At 48.1% G+C, this 19,103-nt stretch overlaps 2 protein-coding genes across 5 annotated transcripts in view; both read left to right on the top strand.

The window, feature by feature from the left end:
- The window catches only part of SIPA1L3 (signal induced proliferation associated 1 like 3), a 232,662-nt gene that overhangs the window by 167,185 nt on the left and 46,374 nt on the right, over positions 1 to 19,103 (top strand). For 3 of the 4 annotated variants that reach the window (XM_060185877.1, XM_007534451.3, XM_060185876.1), the window contains exons 11-13: positions 3,717 to 3,968; positions 4,590 to 4,727; positions 12,675 to 12,802. In XM_060185877.1, coding sequence (XP_060041860.1) covers positions 3,717 to 3,968; positions 4,590 to 4,727; positions 12,675 to 12,802 — 518 coding nt within the window. The remainder of the gene's footprint in view (positions 1 to 3,716; positions 3,969 to 4,589; positions 4,728 to 12,674; positions 12,803 to 19,103) is intronic. The other variant, XM_060185878.1, reaches the window with a different exon arrangement.
- Positions 17,733 to 18,122, top strand: LOC103123777 (dolichol-phosphate mannosyltransferase subunit 3-like). The gene has a single exon (XM_007534450.3). It carries the CDS (start codon positions 17,787 to 17,789, stop codon positions 18,057 to 18,059), a length of 273 nt encoding a protein of 90 aa, XP_007534512.1. The 5' UTR covers positions 17,733 to 17,786; the 3' UTR covers positions 18,060 to 18,122.

Raw genomic sequence — 19,103 nt, 5'->3', positions numbered from 1 at the left:
CCCCCCCCCCCAGAGTCTTTTACTTTGGTGCAATACACCAACTCCAGTTCAGGTTCTACTTGTGTTTTCTCTTCTGATCTTGTTTTTCAACTTCTGCCTGAGAGTGAGATCATCCCATATCCATCTTTCTGTTTCTGACTTACTTCACGTAACATGATTTCTTCCAACTCCATCCAAGATAGGCTGAAAACAGTGAAGTCACTATTTTTAATAGCTGTGTATATAGACCACAACTTGCTCAGCCACTCATCTGTTGTTGGACACTTGGGTTGCTTCCAGGTTTTGGCTATTACAAATTGTGCTGCTATGAACATAGATATACACAAATCTTTTTGGATGGGTATGTTAGGTTATCCCAGGAGAGGAATTGTAGGATCATAGGGTAGGTCCCTTTCTAGCCTTCTGAGAGTTCTCCGGACTGTGAGCCAGTCTTATCCAACTTTTTGAAGGATCTTTTGTCCTATTTTATCCCCACTGAGTCCCCAAGGAGGCAGTTGCCCTCACTATTTTCTTTACTGTTGTGGAGCCTAGGCCTCGTGCATATGTGATTTAACCACTCTGGGATGTTTTTTCATGCAGAAGGAGACAGGCAGAGCAAGAGGCACCACAGTCCAGAACGTAGTAAGTCTGAGAAGATAGTACAAAGTTTGTTTCTTTTGTCTTGTGTATTTAGTAGAACTTTTTAAAAGATTTTATTTATTACTGAGAGAGATAGGAGAGAGAGAGTGGTCTGGGAGGTGGCGCAGTGGCTAAGGCAATAGATTTTCAAGCATGAGGTCCCGAGTTCGATCCCCTGCAGTACATGTACCAGAGTGATGACTGATTCTTTCTCATGAATAAATAAATAAATTATTTTTTAAAAAAAGAAGAAGAAGGAGAAGGAGAAGGAGAAGAAGAAGTAAAGAGAGAACCAGAACATCACTCTGATACATATGTTGCCAGGAATCGAACTCAGATGGGTAGTGCACCGCTTTGCCATGTGTGTAAGAGCCCTGCCCCCACCTCACTGAAAGAAGCTTACACAAGGTAGCCAGAGGGTCCAGACGCTGGCTCTTGACCCATCACCAAGTGTTGCCTCTCCACTCCTAGCAGCCGTCATGGGCCTCATCTGGAGCCACTGTTTTGTTATGGCTCACTCCGTACTTGTGTTCTCAGTTCTGTTAGTCCTCGTTCTGTTCATCTGTTGACTGGAATCCTGCTGAACAGAACTTTCCCTTCTGTAACCCATCACTCCAGGGTATAAGTGATAGAGGAAAGACAGGATCGATGCAGTGTAGAATAATGAGTTGGTTGGTACCCTAGCAACCTGCATTGGTGACCAGGGAGAGGTTGTTCCTGCATTCCGAGCACTGGAATAAGCGCGGCTGCAGAAAGAGCAGTCAGGGCCCTGGTCCTTGTACAGCTTAAGGATGGATTGGGGAAATCAAACCATAAACAAGTAAGCAAGGAAGGTGACTTTGTACAGGGACAAGCAAGGTAGCTCTCCCGGTGGGATGACTGTTTTGCTGTATGCTTGGCCCAGGTTTGAGTACACCACAAGGGCATAGTATAGTTGGCAGTGGGAGGATTTATTGCTCTGGAGCTTTCCCTCCTCACCCCCCACTCCTGCTTTCTATCTCAAAAAGTCAATACTGAGTAGTGAAGCTTCACAACAATAAAAACATTCAAACAGAAAGAAGATGGATGGAGGGCCGGGCAGTAGCGCAGCAGGTTAAGCGCACATGGTACAAAGCGCAAGGACTGGCATAAGGATCTCGGTTCGAGCTCCCGGCTCCCACCTGCAAGGAAGTCGCTTCCCAAGCGGTGAAGCAGGTCTGCAGGTGTCTATCTTTCTCTCCCCCTCTCTGTCTTTCCTTCCTCTCTCCATTTCTCTCTGTCCTGTCCAACAAAAATGACATCAGTAACAACAACAATAACTAGAAGTTAACAACAATAACAACAATAAAAAGAAGTGTAGCAAAAGGGAATAAATAAGTAAATAAATAAAAAAAGTTTTAAAAGAAATTTCTTTGATAAAAAGAATCCTGGTTCAGGATTTAGGCGGTAGTGCAGCAGGTTAAGCCCATGTGGCACAAAACACAAGGACTGGTGGAAAGACCCCAGTTTGAGCCCCCAGCTCCCCACCTGTAGGAGGGTTGCTTCACAGGTGGTGAAGCAGGTCTGCATGTGTCTGTCTTTCTCTTCCCCTCTCTGTCTTCCCCATCTTTCTCCATTTCTCTCTGTCCTATGTAACAATAACAACATCAATAACAATAATAACTACTGTAATAATAGAAACAATAAGGACAACAAAAGGGAAAATAAATAAATAAATATAAAAAAATTTTTTTTAATCCTAATTCAAGCCTCTGGCTCCCCAGCTGCGGGGGTGGGGGGTCACTTCACAAGCGGTGTCTATCTTTCTTTCCCCTCTCTGTCTTCCCCTCCTCTCTCAATTTCTCTCTGTCTTCCCCTCTCAATTTCTCTCTGTCCTATCCAACAACAAAAATAGCAATAACAACAACAGAAACAAAATGGAAAAAGGCCTCCAGGAGCAGTGGATTCATAGTACAGGCACTGAGCCCCAGCAATAATCCTGGAGGCAAAAAAAAAGCAGAACAAAACAAGAAGGGGGGGGGGGGGGGGCGCAGTCAGCCCCATCCAAACATACAGGCCAGATCTACTGAAAAAGGGGATGTGAAAGCTGGGTGATCCAAAGCAACAGGGGGTACTGGTGCCTGTCCACCCCCCACCTGGCATGTCTGCAGGCTCTGATAGACACCATGTCACTCCTCACCTGGCACCTGGAAGCACTGACCACCCATCCAGCCAGCGAGATAACTGGAAGGAGCTATCAAATGTCAGCTCACGTCCTGGAACTGCACAGGGACTGTGTTGTCCTAGATGCCAGCACATGTCCGCAGCTCACTCTTAACTCCTAGAAGCCATGTCCTGGGCCCTCAGCCTCCCAGCCAAGGCCACTAGGTCTTTTTGCCAGGTGGCCCTGAGCATTCCTTAGACTCCCCGGGCCCAGGAGAGCCACTGAGGATGACAAGATGATGGTAGAGCTGCCAGGCTCAGTGCTCCTCTGAGCTCCGCTCCCACAGCAGCTGGGAGGTAGATTCCGCGAGCACAGCCCCTCCCCGGCTCGCAGCCCCCTCGGAGCTGCACTGTAGCAGAGAGTAGCAGGGAACACAGGCCCAGCCCGGGAGCTCCCCACCTTCCTGAGCCAGGAATGGAGCACAGTGTGTGTGTGTGCCAGCCTGGTCCATGGGGAGCCACCAGCCCTTCTGCATCTATTTCAAGGCTCTGGATTCCATAGCACTTTTTTTTTTTTTTATTATTAACCACCCTACAAAGTAGGTCACCTGCTCCTCTTCCAGCTGCCTCTGAGCTTCTTTGGAACAAGGCAGACACTGTCCTTTGATTCTGAGGGCAGTCTCCTCTCTGGCCCTGAGTACTTGGGGGGGAGGGAGGGCTGTCCATGGAACACCCTGGCTGGCTTGAGCACTGGGTCAAGGAGAGGAAGGGATGGGCAAGAAAGAGAGTAGAGAGGAGGTAGAGAGGGCTGGCTGTCAGAACCCCTGTGTTGGGCCTAGGCCTGGTTGAGGACGCTGAGCTGGTAAGTTTCCTACTTTGAAGAACATCGACCCGGACTTTAAAACAGGCCCTCTGGTCTGGCTTTGGCCAGGAGACCCAAACCTCGGCTTCCCTAGTAATGGTGTTTCTCTTCCCAGGGGCTGGCCGGAGACCTATGACATGAATACCTCGGAGCCCAAGACCGAGCCAGAGAGCATGGCACCTGGGGGCCGGCCCCCCTACCGCAGCAATGCCCCCTGGCAGTGGAGTGGGCCAGCATCCCACAACTCTCTGCCAACCTCCAAGTGGGCTGCACCCCCCACCCCTGGCCATGCCCAATCCCTGAGCCGGCCCCCAAAACAGAGCCCCATGGTCCCCTTCCGGGAGTCCCAGCCCCTGCACAGCAAGAGGTAAGGGGAGACAGCCAGGGCCACCAGCCCCAGCATGCTCATTTCCCTCCTGCCCTTCCCCTTTTGTCCCCCTCCTCCTTTTTTCTAGTATCTTCTTCATTCTGGTCTTTCTCTTTCCTTTGTCGTTTTGGCTCCCTCCACCTGTCCCTTCCTCCCCTTCCATTTCTATTACGAGCTTCTCATGAGAGGGCTCAGCACCTGGGAACCTAGTATCTGCAGTTTAACCATACACATTGGATGATTAAAGCCATGTATACTTTTGAAAGGTCAAGGGAATGATGAGCACCAGATCTCAGCGAATGCCAACTTCTGGGGGAGGCAGGGCAGTGGGAAGAGATGTGTGTTGCCTCCATCTTGGCCCAGGATGAGTAGTAGCTTCAGAGAGTTCAAGTTATTGTGCTGGCTGCTGCCTCACAGATACTCTTTGGAATCCATCCTACCCTCAGTGATAGAAGAGACATTTACAAGTGAAATTCCCCAACCAGCAGGGGAACATCTTGTCAGGGGTGGGCAGAAATGGTCTTTAGAAGGCTCTCAGGCCCCTGGCCAAGAGGGAAGCTGAGGGGCTGGTCAGTCTGTTGGTCCTCTGAAAGGGTTTCTCACTCCTGTCTCTCACTTCAGGCCTGTCAGCTTCCCAGAAACCCCTTACACAACATCACCAGCAGGGGCCGACAAAGTCCCTCCCTACCGACAGCCTTCTGGGAGCTTCTCCACCCCTGGCTCAACCACCTACGCCAGATACAAGCCTTCCCCTGAAAGGTCAGACTCTCTCAACCGTTGGGGGGGTTGGGAGGCAGTCGGGAGGGAACCTTCTTTCTCAGAGAAGGCATAGATTCTGCCAGCTTATTTGCCCTTTTGTGGGATTTTTCAGATCTGGGGGTTGGGTGTGGGAGGGGGTAGGGTGTCATCAGAGGACCTCCAGGAGGAGTGTGTCTGTTAAGATTTAGGGCTGAGAAGCCGAGAGATAACTGACCTGGCAGAGGGGCACACTCAGCCGTGGACAAAGACCGTGGACAAAGTTTAGGCCCCCAGCTGCCACATGGGAGCACCATGCAAAGGGGAAACTTGAAGGGTGGAAAATAGAAAGAAGAAAAGAGAGAGAGAGGATGAGGACCTACAGGGCTCAGTAGCATCATGCAGATGCAAAGCCCTGGTGAGGGGCAAGAGTGAGGGCTAAGAGACGGGGTGCAAGGCAGCTCACCCAGGCAGGCAGGTGCCTATTCTGACAGGTATGTGATATTGCATTTCTCTAATAGCCAGTGATGTGAGCAACTGTTCGTGTGCTTATTCACCTCCTATATGAACTTGCATGAAATATCCATGTTTTCTAACTGGATTCACCAGTTTTCATCACTGAAGATTCTTTGTATAGTCGTGGTATAAGTCCTATATCAGATATGTGATTTTAAAATATTTTCTCCCATCATTAATCTTTTCTTATTTAAAAGATTTTCACAAGACAAAAGTTTGAACAAGGGCTTTGCTATATATGTGTATATATATATATATGTATATATATATATATATATATATATATATATATATATATATGCTCTGGCTTATGGTGGTCCAAGGGATTTAACCGGGGACTTCAGAGCCTCAGAAATGAGAGTCTCTCTGCATAACCGTTATGCTGTCACCCCTACCCCCACTTTTTTTTTTTTAAGATACAGAAAGGCAAAGAGAGAGCTATCACAGCCCAAAGCTTCCTTCAGTGCATCAGGGTCAGGTTCAAACGTGAGTCAAACACATAACAAAGCAGCGCACTGTCCAAGTGAGTTATTTTTCCAGCCCCCAGGTTTTTTTCTTAGTATGGATCATGTTTTTGGTATAAAACCTAAGAAGTTTTTACCTAACTCTGAGTCCTAGAGATTTTCTTAATTTCTACAAGTTTTACTGTTTTATATTTTTTATTCTTTTTTTAATTAATTTATTTATTCCCTTTCGTTGCCCTTGTTGTTTTAGTGTTGTAGTTATTATTGATGTCATCGTTGTTGGATAGGACAGAAAGAAATGGAGAGAGGAGGGAAAGACAGAGAGGGGGAGAGAAAGAAAGACACCTGCAGACCTGCCTCACCACTTGTGAAGCGACTCCCCTGCAGGTGGGGAGCCGGGGCCTCAAACCAGGATCCTTAAGCCTGTCCTTGCTTTGTGCCATGTGTGCTTAACCCGCTGCGCTACCACCCAACTCCCTACTGTTTTATATTTAAGCCTATGATTCATTTTTTTAGTCTATTTAAATTTAATTTTTTGCATAGAGTGAGATCTTTGAGTTGAAGTCTCATCTTCCCCCATGAGTGTCCAGTATCCTCCAACACCATTTATTGAAAAGCGTTGCCTTCCTCCACTGCATTGCAAAAATACATTAGAAGAGGAAGTTATGGTCAGGGAGATAATCTCAGTGTGTTCGAGCATAAGATATGTAGACCTGTAGCCTCAGAGGTCCAGATTCAGTCCCAGCACTACCATAAACCAGAGTATCGGGGGGCTGGACAGTAGTGCAGTGGGTAAAATGCACATGGTGCAGACCACAAGGACCACCGTAAGGATCCTAGTTCAAGCCCCCGGCTCCCCACCTGCAAAGAAGTCACTTCACAAGTGGTGAAGCAGGTCTGCAGGTGTGTCTATCTTTCTCTCCCCCTCTATCTTACCTTTCTTTCTCAATTTCTCTCTGTCCTATCCAACAACATCAGTAACAACAATAATAATAACCACAACAACGATAAAACAAGGGCAGCAAAAGGGGAAAAAATAGCCTCCAGGAGCAGTGGATTCGTGGTGTAGGCACCAAGCCCCAGCAATAACCCTAGAGACAAAAACCCAACAAGTATCTTCCATATGTGTGGCCCAGGTTCAATTCTGGCTCCTACTGCATTGAAGGCAACTTTGGTGCTGTGGTCTTGTGTCTCTGTCTCTGTCTCTGTCTCTCTCTCTCCCCCCTCTTCCTCTCCCTCCCCCCTCCCTCTATATAGAAACAAAATTTTAAAAATAAATAAAAATAAATCTGTCTGTGGTCAAGTAGAAAGCTTAGCCAAGCTGGCCTTAGGATACCCCTTGCCATGACATCCCTGGGCTCAGTCAGTGCCACCAGCCTCTGCCTGCAGACACCTGCTCCCGCTCCTCTCATTAATGTATCACCTGAACCCCAAACCCTTAATCTTACAGTGATGTCACCTTCCAAGAAAAGATAGAGTACTTTTAACATTTCTCACTTGAAGCTGAAGGCATATTTGATCTTCTCTCTTTCTGAGGATTTTCACTTTGCCCAGAGCTGTGCATGGTGAGGTGCTAGGACGTCCTGATTTCCAGTCAGCTTGACCAGGATTTTGACAGTGATAAAAATATCCCTAGATGGGTCACATTCAGCAGCCCAGTGGATGGTCAGATAGGTGAATTTGTTTGCATTTGGCACAATAAGAAGACTTGTCATGCAGAAAAATGATGTGACTGGATAAGTACAGGTTGTCTTGATTGAGGACAGTAGCTGAGAGACAAAACATAATAAAATGTGTCCAGCTAAAGACTGTCCCATCTCTTAGGGTCAGGTTTAGCTGCGTTATTAAGAAAAGAGTGAGTTTGGGCTGGAGAGAGAACACTCCCAAGTAGAGCTCATGCCTTTCATGTGCACAGCTCAGATTTAGACCCCTGTACCCCATGGGAGTTGCCATGGCACTGGAGGGAGCCCCAGTACTGGGGTCTCAGTTCTCCCCTCCCCCCTTTTTCTCTTTGAATGAAAAAGTAGCCTTGGAACAGTGAAGTCATACATATGTGAGACAAGATAGTTTCTTTTCCCCGTGTTGTCAGGGACCCAGGCTCCTCCTCACTGATGCCCTGCCCAACTTGGTCTCATGCCTGCTGGTCTTAAAGCTGTCACAGCCAGTTTCAGCTTGAGGACAAAATGAAGCAGAGACACTCACAGCTCATGCCCAGGGATCTCCCAGAGGTTGCAGACATTTGGTCTCACTGATCAGGACTACTACAAGGGAGCCTGGGAAATGTAGTCTGTTTACAGTGGCATCACAGGGCCAGGGGAAATAGCGCAGCAGCTCATATAACGGACAACAACATCCAAAGCTACAGAGTCCCAGCTCAGACCCTACCACTACCAGGAGCCAGAGCTGAGCAGTGCTCTGGTTAAAATTAAAAAGTTAAGGCAGCACTGTCCCAAATAGTTAGGCTTCTGCTACCAAGTCACAGACAAGGAATAGCCATTGGGGATGGGTTGGGGAGGGGACCTACGGTATCTGCCACTTAGATATTTATTTATTTATTCCATTTTGTTGCCCTGGTTGTTAATATTGTTGTAGTTATTATTGTTGTCGTTATTGGATAGGACAGAGAGAAACGGAGAGAAATAGGGAAAACAGAGAGGGGGAAAGAAAGATAGACACATGCAGACCTGTTTCACTGCTTGTGAAGTGACTCCCCTGCAGGTGGGGAGCCAGGGGCTCAAACTGGGATCATTACACAGGTCCTTGTGCTTTGGACCACCTGCGCTTAACCAGTATCTGCCACTTAGTCTGTCTGACTATGGACCCTCCTAAAGCTTAGTCCTCAAGACTTGATGAAGGCAACTGATTTTAAGACAATAAAATTAATACAGCAACACCATTTTCCACCTATATAGAAACCACTTTTGCCAGGTGGTTATAAACTACTAAGCCAGTCCATGAGGTAAAGCTTACTTGTGTTGTATTGTTGTTTTGATTATCTTTCCTTTCCTGGAGGCTTCAGGAAGGGAAAGGCCTGGGAAGGCAGGGCTAATAGGTAATTTCTTGGCAGGTGAGTAGGGCTCCCAAAAAGTCAGTCCTCCACTGCCCTGGAGGCAATGAACTAGGGGTTCACTCAGTCTTTGCAGAGTCAGCCCTGGCTCTGGGCCAGCAGGGTAACCCCAGAGAAGTCAGTTAACTCATCTCTTGAGCATTGGGGGTGGGGGGTGGGGGGAATATCCCAGTTTATTATCCTCCCAAATTGAAAGTGTAAGTACAGCCGCCAGATGGGGAATCACAGAATCCACTCGATTAAAGGAGGCTCAAGGAGCCAAGTGGTGGCTCACCCCATTGAGCACACATGCTACCATCGTAAAGACCTGGGTTCAAGCCCCTAGCCCTCACCTGCATGGGGGAAGCTTCACTAATGGTGAAGCAGTGCTGCAGATGTGTATGTCTGTCTGTTTATCTCTCACTCTCTCTCTATTTCTATCTCCCCCTTTCCACTCAATCTCTTTCTGTCTGTATCCGGTAAATACATAGAATAGTTTTTAAAGGAGGCTTAGTACCTCCCCACCCCCAACGTATAGGGCCCATAGCAGTGGGATGCTTCTGACTGAGTAACTGAGATTTGGCCAGCATTATACGCAGTAGGAAGTTGTTAGTTCACAGAGAAGGAAACTCAAGCTGAGCATCCAGCATCTCAGCCATGTTAGTGAGGGCTCTACTCCATGTATCCTCTTTCTTCTCCCTCTGGCTGGTAACAAGAAAACAGGAAGGCCAGCTCTCCCATCACATCTCAGGAGAAAGAAGGCTTTCTCAAGGGCCCCCGTGGGCCTCCCCCAGTTCATTTATGTGGGTAACAGACAACTGAAGATCTAGTGTCTTCAACCTGCAAAGCTCTGCTCAGGCCACTCTTTCCAAGCCCCCTTGGAAGTGGCTTCTTGTACAGCTCACTGACTGCCACCAGCCGTACAGCTCCACCCCACCCATCTCAGGGCAGGAAGTGGTGCCTGGTCACATGTCTTGTCTCATCTGCCAAGTGGACAACCACACACACATTCTGTGGGAGCCTTGATAACTCAAATCCAGTGGGGCAAGAGAGAGCTCACCCGATAAAGTACATACTTGACCATGTGTGAGGCCCAAGTGTGAGCCTCTAGCCACCACATGGGAGCACCATGCCAGGGGGAAGCTTCACGATCGGTGAGGCAATGCTGTAGTGTCTCTTCTCTTTCACCTTCTATCTGGAGGAGGAAAAAAAAAAAACTCTGCTATGGAGCAGTGGAATCCTACAGGCACAAAACACCAGTGAAAGCCCTGGCAGCAAAAGCAATTAATAACATATCCTCTCACAACTCGTAAGCCAGATGGTGCCATGTTCCTGTCCCTGAACCAGGCCCCAACAAGGGAGGGTTTCTGCCATGATTGGCTCTGATCCCAGACACAAAGAAGGCCCCTGGACCAGGAAGCCACAGGGAGAACCTGCTCCCTTCCTTGCATCTTAGCCTGTGCAAAGCCAGCCTCCAAAAGAATCTCTTGTTTCTGATGTCACCAGCCCCCCAGCACTGGGTGAGAAATGTTATTATCAGAATAGCACTTGTCAAAAAATGATAGGAAGGAAGGAAGGAAGGTAGGAAGGAAGGGGGAGTGGGGTGGTAGCGCAGCCGGTTAAGCACACATAGCGGGTTAAGCGTACATGGTGCGAAGCGTAAGGACCAGTGTTAGGATCCCGCTTTGAACCCCTGGCTCCTCACCTGCAGGGGAGTCGCTTCACAGATGGTGAAGCAGGTCTGCAGGTGTCTATCTTTCTCTCCCCCTGTCTGTCTTCCCCTCCTCTCTCCATATCTCTCTGTGCTAACAATGGCAACATCAGTAACAATAACAATAATAGCTACAACAACAATAAAAAGACAACAATGGCAACAAAAGGGAAAATTAATAAAATTTATTTTAAAAAAAAAGAAAGAATAGCACTTGTCTTTTAACTCATGCATGCTCTATATAATATATAAAACATATACATGATATAAAATACAGATTACAAAATATATCAAACAAAAGCATTTTAGCTGGGGAAACTGCTGCTCAGAGCAGCAAGCACTTAATTAGTCAAGGTCCACAGCAAGGAGGGAAAGGGTTGGGGAGTGGGATGGGGCCTGAGCCCAGATCTGCCCACAACTTCTGCCTTGTATTACCTTCCTCCAACAGAGATGAGCACAGAGCCCTAGCCTCTCAGGCCCCTTGGAACTTGCGTAGTATTCCAGCCTCAGGCTAAGTGCTGAGCACACGGTCATCCCTTGTTCAGCCCGGTGAGGAAAAGCTTACTGTGATCTCTTGACAGCTGGGGAAACTGAGGCTCAGGGCTCAAAAATGACTGTGCCTGGTTAGACAAACAGCAGTAGTGAGGTTTGAGCCCCAGGCAGCCCAGCTGCAGACCTTATGCACCCATATATGCTCCTTCACCTGCCATTCTCCGCCAGAGACAGGGAATCTGGGACAGGTCAGGGTGGAGGGCTTCCAACAACTAGTCATCACAGTCCCAGCCGAGAAGCAGGGGGCTCTCCAGAGTTTCATCCCCGGCACCACAATGCCAGAATAGTACTGTGGTGTCTTCGCTCGCTCGCCCAAATTAATGAATGTTTTGTTTTTTTGTTTTGTTTTGTTTTTTAGTAATTCTTTTTTTTTTAATTGGGGAATTAATGTTTTTACATTCAACAGTAAGTACAATAGTTTGTACATGCATAGCATTCCCCAGTTTCCCATATATAGCAATACAACCCCCACTAGGTCCTCTGAACCCTTTTTGGACCTGTATTCTCCCCACCCACCCACCCCAGAGTCTTTTACTTTAGTGCGATACGCCAATTCCATTAATAAATGGTTTTTAAAGCAAAGTGAGACTTGACTCAGTGGTAGAGTATAAGACTTGAAAGTGTAAGGTCAGGGAGTTGGGCTGTAGCGCAGTGGGTTAAGCACACGTGGCACAAAGCACAAGGACCGGACCGGCATAAGGATCCCAGTTGGAGCCCCCGGCTCCCCACCTGCAGGGGAGTCGCTTCACAGGCGGTGAGGCAGGTCTACAGGTGTCTGTCTTTCTCTCTCTCTCTCTGTCTTCCCCTCTTCTCTCTGTTTCTCTCTGTCCTGTCCAACAGCAACAATATCAGTAACAACAACAATAATAACTACAACAACAATGAAAAACAACAAGGGCAACAAAAGGGAAAATAAATATTTAAAAAAAAAGTGTAAAGTCCTAAGTTTGATCCCTAGTACTTCATATGCCAGAGTGACATGCTGGTCCCCTTTTTCATTAAATTAAAATATATACATACATACATACATATACATGAAGCAGCCTGGGCAGCCAGGGAAATAGCTCAACTGACAAAGCAAGGACTTGCATGGCTGAGGTTCCCAGTTTGATCCCAGCACTACATGAACCAGAGTAATGCTCCGATATCTATCTCTCTCTCTCTCGCTCATGTAAAACTCATGTGAGATAAATAAAATTTGAAAAATAATTTATAGTATAAGCATCACTTTAAAAAAATGCAGCCTAGAAGGTGGCTCCCATGGTGTGGCAGACATATAAAGTCCTGGTTTTGATCCCTGGCACCACATGTGCCAGAGTGGGGCTGTGGCTCTCTCCCTCCCCCATTAAACAAACATGTTAAAAAGGGGAAAGGGAACAGGTACAGAGAAGAGCTTAAGGGCAGGGCCATCTTCTCTAGTAGCTACTTCGCTGTCTCTACTTGAGAACCCTCCCTGCCTTGCCTGTGCTCCCTGCCACAGCAGCTCCCTGGCCCACTTACCGGGAGGGCTCATTCTTGACCCTCTGCGAGCAGCTCACTGCCAGGCTTCCTCACCCAGCCTCACGCTCTCTCCTCCAGCACAGCCTCCCGTGCCTCCCCACCCAGCAGTGAGTGAGGCACAGGCTTTTGCCTGGGACATGCCAGCCCTCACCCTCTGCATGTCTCCTCTCGCTGCCCTGCAGGTATGCAACTGCCCCGCACCCACTGCTGTCTTTTGACCCCCACTTCGGCCACGATGGGACATCCAGCGGCGACTCCTCCTCAGGCGGCCTGACCAGTCAGGAGAGCACCATGGAGCGCCAGAAGCCAGGTAGGGACCGTGCTTACCTGTGATGGACCTCATCCTTCCTCCTGTCAACCATGGGTCAAATTCAAAAGAAAGCTTTGAGAGGTTGGGAGATGACTCACCACAAGAGCTCACACTCTGCTTTGCACAAGGCTCTGGGTTCCAGCCCCTTGTCACCACATGGAGGCGCCATGCAAAGGGGAAGTATTATCAGTGATGGAGTAGTGCTGTGCTATCTCTCCCTCTGTCTCTTAACCTCTACCTAGAAAAATAAAAATAAGAAGGGACTGGGTGGTGGTGCACGTGGTTGAGTGCATACGTTACAGTACACAAGGACCTGAGTTCAAGCCCCCAGACCCCACCTATAGTATGAAAGCTTCACTAGTGGTAAAGCAGTAAGCTGCAAGTGTCCTTCTGTCTCTCTCCCTCTCTATCTCCCCTTTCCTCTTGATTTCTGGCTATCTCTATCCAATAAATAAATAAAGACAATAAAAATTTTAAAAGAAAAAAAGTTCTCGAGTAGTAGTGGAATCATGCACGTGCAGAGCTTCACAGGAAAAATAAATAAATAAAAGCAGATTATTTAGTTGTAGAAGCCACACATAAGATCAGAAAGCTCTACTGTTGAATGTAAAACAAAACAAACAAAAAAAATGTTCCATTAAAAAAAAAAATCATAAAGCTCCCTCCCCTCAGGGAGCGGTGGGACCAATGAGCTGGACCCCTCTCTGCCCTCCTGGGCACCACAGCCAGTGTCTGTCAGCACTAGCAGCCAGAACACAAGAGTGGAGACGTGTGCTGTGGGAGGTGACAAGCACTGTGGGTGGTGCTCTTGGTTCTTTCTGAGGCCTCCTATGTTGCTTTTCAGCAGTTATGCCCTACAGAAAATGCTGATACTTGAGCCCAAAGAATGAGTGTCCAACTGGAGAGCGCCATCATGAAGCAAACTCACCCAGGTTTTATGCTCAACTGAGGCAGAACAGGAAGGGCCAGGGCATAGAGCTTTGGTATGGCATGTGCCTTACTGTGCACAAAACCCATGGTTCAAGCCCTGGTACCACATAGGAACATGGCAACACCAAGGGAAACTCCATGGATGGTGGCATTGTGTGTAGTGTGTGTGTGTGTGTGTGTGTGTGTGTGTGTGTGTGTATCTTCCCCATCTCTATCTCTGTCTCTCTATCTGAAATACAAAAGAATGAAAAAGCTGACCCAGAGCAGAAGAAAGAAAGAATATGATGGTCCGGGAGGTGAAACAGTAGATAAAGTGTTGGGCTCTCAAGCGTGAGGTCTTAAGTTCGATCCCCAGCTGCACATGTACCAGAGTGATATCTGATATATATATATATGAAAGAAGGAATATGCAATATGACTGCCATTCCCAGAACCCCCATCCCACTTGCAAGCACTACCCCAAAGGCAAGGCCACCCTGTCCTGCTTGTCAGGGCAACACACCCTTATGTCTAGTTTAGGATATCAAGTATAGGACTGTAGAAACACACACACACACACACACACACACACACACACACTAGATGCACTTTTACTGTGTGTCTGTCTCCTGGTTGCTCACTGTTGTATTTGTGAGAGTTATCCTTCCACATGATTGCAAGTTGCAATTCGAGTATCGTCCCCATATGACTTATTTGTTGACCCAACTCCAGCACTGACAGACCTCTGGGCTGCTTAGAACAGGGTCAAGGGGGACTCTCCTTGAACATATCCTTTGAAGAACACAGGCTTGCATCTCTGAGGGGTCCACACTTAGAGGAGGAGTTGCTAGGGCCAATGGCTCGCTTTATAAAAGGCAGCTAAACCTTTTCCCAAGGTGACACACCTAACAGTGACACAAGTATTCTGGTTGCTCCATGCCGTCCATGCACTTGTCTCATTTCAGCCATTCTGGTGGGCCAGTGGTGGCCTCACACTGTGTTAGGAATTGTTGGAACTCAGTGCCTAACTCCACTGCTCCTAGCAGCTTTTTTTTCCCCCTAGAGAGTGAGAGAGAGGGGGCCAGGCAGTAGCGCACTGGGTTAAGCACACATGGCACAAAGTGCAAGGACAGGCATAAAGGTTCTGGTTCAAGTCCCTGGCCCCCCACCTGCAGGGGGTTCGCTTCACAAGCAGTGAAGCAGGTCTGTAGGTGTCTATCTTTCTCTCCCCCTCTCTGTCTTCCCCTCCTCTCTCAATTTCTCTGTCCTATCCAATAGCAACAGCAGCAATGACAACAATAACAATAGTAACAAGGGCAACAAAAATGGGAAAAGATGGCCTCCAGGAGCAGTGGATTCATAGTGTAGAAACCAAGCCCCAGTGATAACCCTGGAGGCAAAGCGGGGGGGGGGGGGGGGGGGGGGGGAAGGGGGTTGTGAGAGGAAAAACCACCTGCAGCACTGCTCCACTACTCATGAGGTTTCTCCCTTGCAGGTGGGGACCAGGGCCTTGAACCCAGGTCCTCACACATAATAACATGTGCTCTCAACCAGGTGAGCCACCACCCAACCCCCTCACCCCTGTTTATAATGTGTCTTTTCTCTGATGCCCAGTGATATCCAAGATCCTTGGCATCTGCTTATGCTCCCATGTATAATCCTTAAGTTATAGGCATGCACTACTCTGTTTTTCTAAGAATATATGGACTATGCCGTTATTTTAAATGTAATTTCTCATAGCAAATGTGCAGCCCCTTTGAAGTCTTGCAAATCACGCACTGATTGGGCAGGTCCAAAAGAAGCAAAGTGCTCTGTGGCAGAGGGGTGACATGGCAAGGACAAGATAGAAAAGTCCTCTCAGGAGAGACTGGAGGGGGGCTTCATGGCTGGGGGGGCAGGGACCAGGTGCCAGGCCCCAGGATTAGAATCCCTTCCATGCCCCCAGCCCCCTGTTCCCCTCACTGAAACAGACAGATGTCCCCCGCTCCCCAGCCCCTCTCGCTCCTTGGTCCCGGGCCCGCAGGCACACACTTGCTCCGATGCTCACAGGCCTGATCCTGCCCGTTGTTGCCTGCACTTCTCTAATCGCCATGCCGGGACAGGTTCCCATCTTTCTTCCCCCACCCAGTTTAGAAGGACAGAAAAGTGTTGCTTGGCAGCTTCACTGTACCAAAGCATGAAGCGGGGAGGATATTTTTCTTTTTCCTAGCTTTCATCCTGGACACTAGACAAGGTGTCAGAGAAACTCATCATCATCTTTCTTCTGTCTTCCTTTTGTTTTTGTTTTCACTGCCAGAGTTATTGCTGCAGCTCCGTGCCTGCATAATTCCACCACTCCCAGCAGACTTTTTTTTTTTTTATCTATTTATTTTTATCAAGATAGAAAGCAAGAAGGAGAAACACCACTCACAAAACTTCTCCTTTGCTTGGTGCTTCCATGTGGTGGTAGGGAGGTTGAGCCCAGTCCTCTTAACAGTCTGTGCTCTTGGGGGAACCATCTCCCAGCCCCTTCTCTCTCACTGTCCCCTCACTGTCCTCCCATGAGAGCACTTTCACTTCCTTGGGATCTTGTTATAAGTTGATTAGCACATTTCTCCCATATTCCTCCAGAAAAAATCAGGGCACAGTTTATAAATCATCAGAGAAATAGCAGTTCTGACACTAGAGGAAACTGTGGTGCTGGTTCTATTGTTGTTTGTTTCTCTCTCTCCCTCCCTCCCTCTCTCTCTCTCTCTTTCCCCTTTTCTTTTTCACTCTCTATGGAAAAGCAGCCCAGGGAGTTGGGCGGTAGTGCAGCGGGTTAAACACACATGGGCGCGAAGCGCAAGGACCAGCGTAAGGACCCCGGTTTGAGCCCACAGCTCCCCATCTGCAAGGGATTCGCTTCATAGGCAGTGAAGCAGGCTGCAGGAGTCTATCTTTCTCTCCCCCTCTCTGTCTTCCCTTCCTCTCTCCATTTCTCTCTGCTATCTAACAATGACTTTAATAATAACAACGATAATTTTTTTAAAAAAAGGCAACAAAAGGGGAAATAAATTTTTTTAATTTTAGAAAAAGAAAAGCAGCCCAGGAGTGGTAAAAATGGCATATATACAAGGTCCTGGCTCTGCAAATAAACATCATCATGAAGTCTAGAGTATATTAAAGACCCAGTAAAAAGGCCATCCTTCTACCTTCTGCACCCCATAAAGATCTTTTTGGTCCAGACTCCCAGAGGGATAAAGAATAAAGACTCTTCCAATGGAGGGGAGGGTATATGGACCTCTGGTGGTGGGAATTGTATGGAATTGTACCCCTCTTATCCCACAGTCTTATCAATCATCATTAAATCACGAATAAAAAATTTAAAAATAGTGACCAAAAAAAAAAAAAAGCCATTGAAGGTGGAGAGAGTCAGGCGCCAGGACAGATAGGAAGTTGCCTGGCCCCAGTTGGATGACAGTAGTCACAGGAATAGCAGCCATTCTAAATCTCATTATCTGCCTAGGTCCCCTCCACCCTCCTAATGAGTCATCTCAGGAACACAGAAGAGATAAGAAAGTGTGTCTCTCATGACCAAATCCACATCTGCCCCTTACCCAGTGTGAGAGCCAGTGCGTCACTGCTGGGGGACACTGGGGTAGCCCGGTGGACAAGCGCCTGGCCTTCATCCCTCTGCTCCTTTGACACGTCTGAATGATTCTCCCCAGGTAGGGACACAGCGGGAGGAGACAGCATGACCCTGCCTTCTTAGAGTCTGGTAGGAGAGACCAGTAGGTAGGGCTCAAGACCCTAGACAGTAAGGCCAAGTGTCAGGTAGAAAGTGACACAGTGCAGTGGTCCAGGAGGAGGAGCAGTGGATAAAGCACTGGACTCTCAAGCATGAGGTCCCAAGTTCAGTCCCTGGCAGCACATATACCAGAGTGATGTCTGGTTCTCTTTCTCTCTCTCTGCCTCTCATTAATAAATTGAAAAAATATTCCTCTATCTTAAAAAGAAAAGAAAAGAAAATCTACCAGGAGTAGTGGTGTCATTCAAATAGAGGTGCGGCATACCGATCAGGCGTGGAAAGGGAGCAGCGGAACAGACTGTAAACATGACGAAGCTCACTCAGTGGCTTTGGGCGCTGGTGCTCCTGGGCTCCGCCTGGGCCGCCCTGACCCTGGGGGCGCTGGAGTTGCCCCCCACCTGCCAGGAGATCCTGTGGCCGCTGCCCACCTACCTGCTGGTGTCAGCCGGCTGCTACGCCCTGGGCACCGTGGGCTACCGCGTGGCCACTTTCCACAACTGCGAGGACGCCGCCCGCGAGCTGCAGAGTCAGATCCAGGAGGCCAGAGCCGACTTAACCCGCAGGGGAATGCGCTTCTGACAGCCCTTGCTGCTCCCTCTCTCCCTCCCCAATAAAGAACAGCTTTATTTTCAAAAAAAAAAATAGAGGTGCGGGGGGGTGTGGGGGAGCAGGCATTGATGCACCCAGTAGAGCTCCTACATCACCATGTGGAAGGACCTGATTTCAAGCCTCCTAGTCCCCACTTTCAGGAAAAAAACTTTACAAGTGTCTCAGAAAAGGAAGGAAGGAAGGAAGGAAGGAAGGGAAGGAAAAGAAAAGGAAGGAAGAACGAAGTGACCGCTGGGAATGGTGGAGCATCATAGAGGCACCAAGCCCCAGTAATAACCCTGGTGACAAAGGAAAAAAGGGAAGAAGTGAGAGAGGGAGCACAGCACTGGACTCCTCTGGCATTGCAGCTCTCCCATATGGTAGGAGGGCTCAGACCTGGCCACACACATGGCAAGGCACCCAGCCTGCTCACTGAGCTGTCTCTGTGGCCCCCCAGAAGCCCCTTCTGAGTGAGTGGCCTTAGGCAAGTTTCTCAGCCTTCTTGAGCCCTGGTGTTCTTTCACTATTAGAAACTGTGCATTACTGGAGACAGAGCAAAGTAACTCCTCCAGGCATGGGTAGTAGCTCCTGACACATGTTTACGTAGTAGTGATTAAGAGTCTGGGGAGAGATTGTCTAGGTTTAGACCTACTGTTCAATAGCTATTAGCCAAATGCCTGTGATCAAGTTCGTTCACTTTGATTTGGAGGTCAGATGCTCAGTTCCTTTTAGACTGACTTAGACTCACGTGAGCCATCACTACTATAAACCTACTTCACTTTTTTTATAAAGGTTTTTTTAAATATTTATTTATTCCCTTTTGTTGCCCTTGTTTTTTATTGTAGTTATTATTGTTGTTATTGATGTTGTTGTTGTTGGATAGGACAGAGAGAAATGGAGAAAGGAGGGGAAGACAGAGAAGGGGAGAGAAAGACAGATACCTGCAGACCTGCTTCACCACTTGTGAGGCAACTCCCCTGCAGGTGGGGAGCTGGGGGCTCGAACCGGGATCCTTCCACCCATCCTTGCACTTTG

Source organism: Erinaceus europaeus, chromosome 2 (assembly GCF_950295315.1).
Source record: "Erinaceus europaeus chromosome 2, mEriEur2.1, whole genome shotgun sequence".
NCBI classification, from domain to species: Eukaryota; Metazoa; Chordata; class Mammalia; order Eulipotyphla; family Erinaceidae; genus Erinaceus; species Erinaceus europaeus.
The sequence above is the reverse complement of the archived record's forward strand: the minus strand, read 5'-3'. Positions and strand labels throughout refer to the sequence as shown.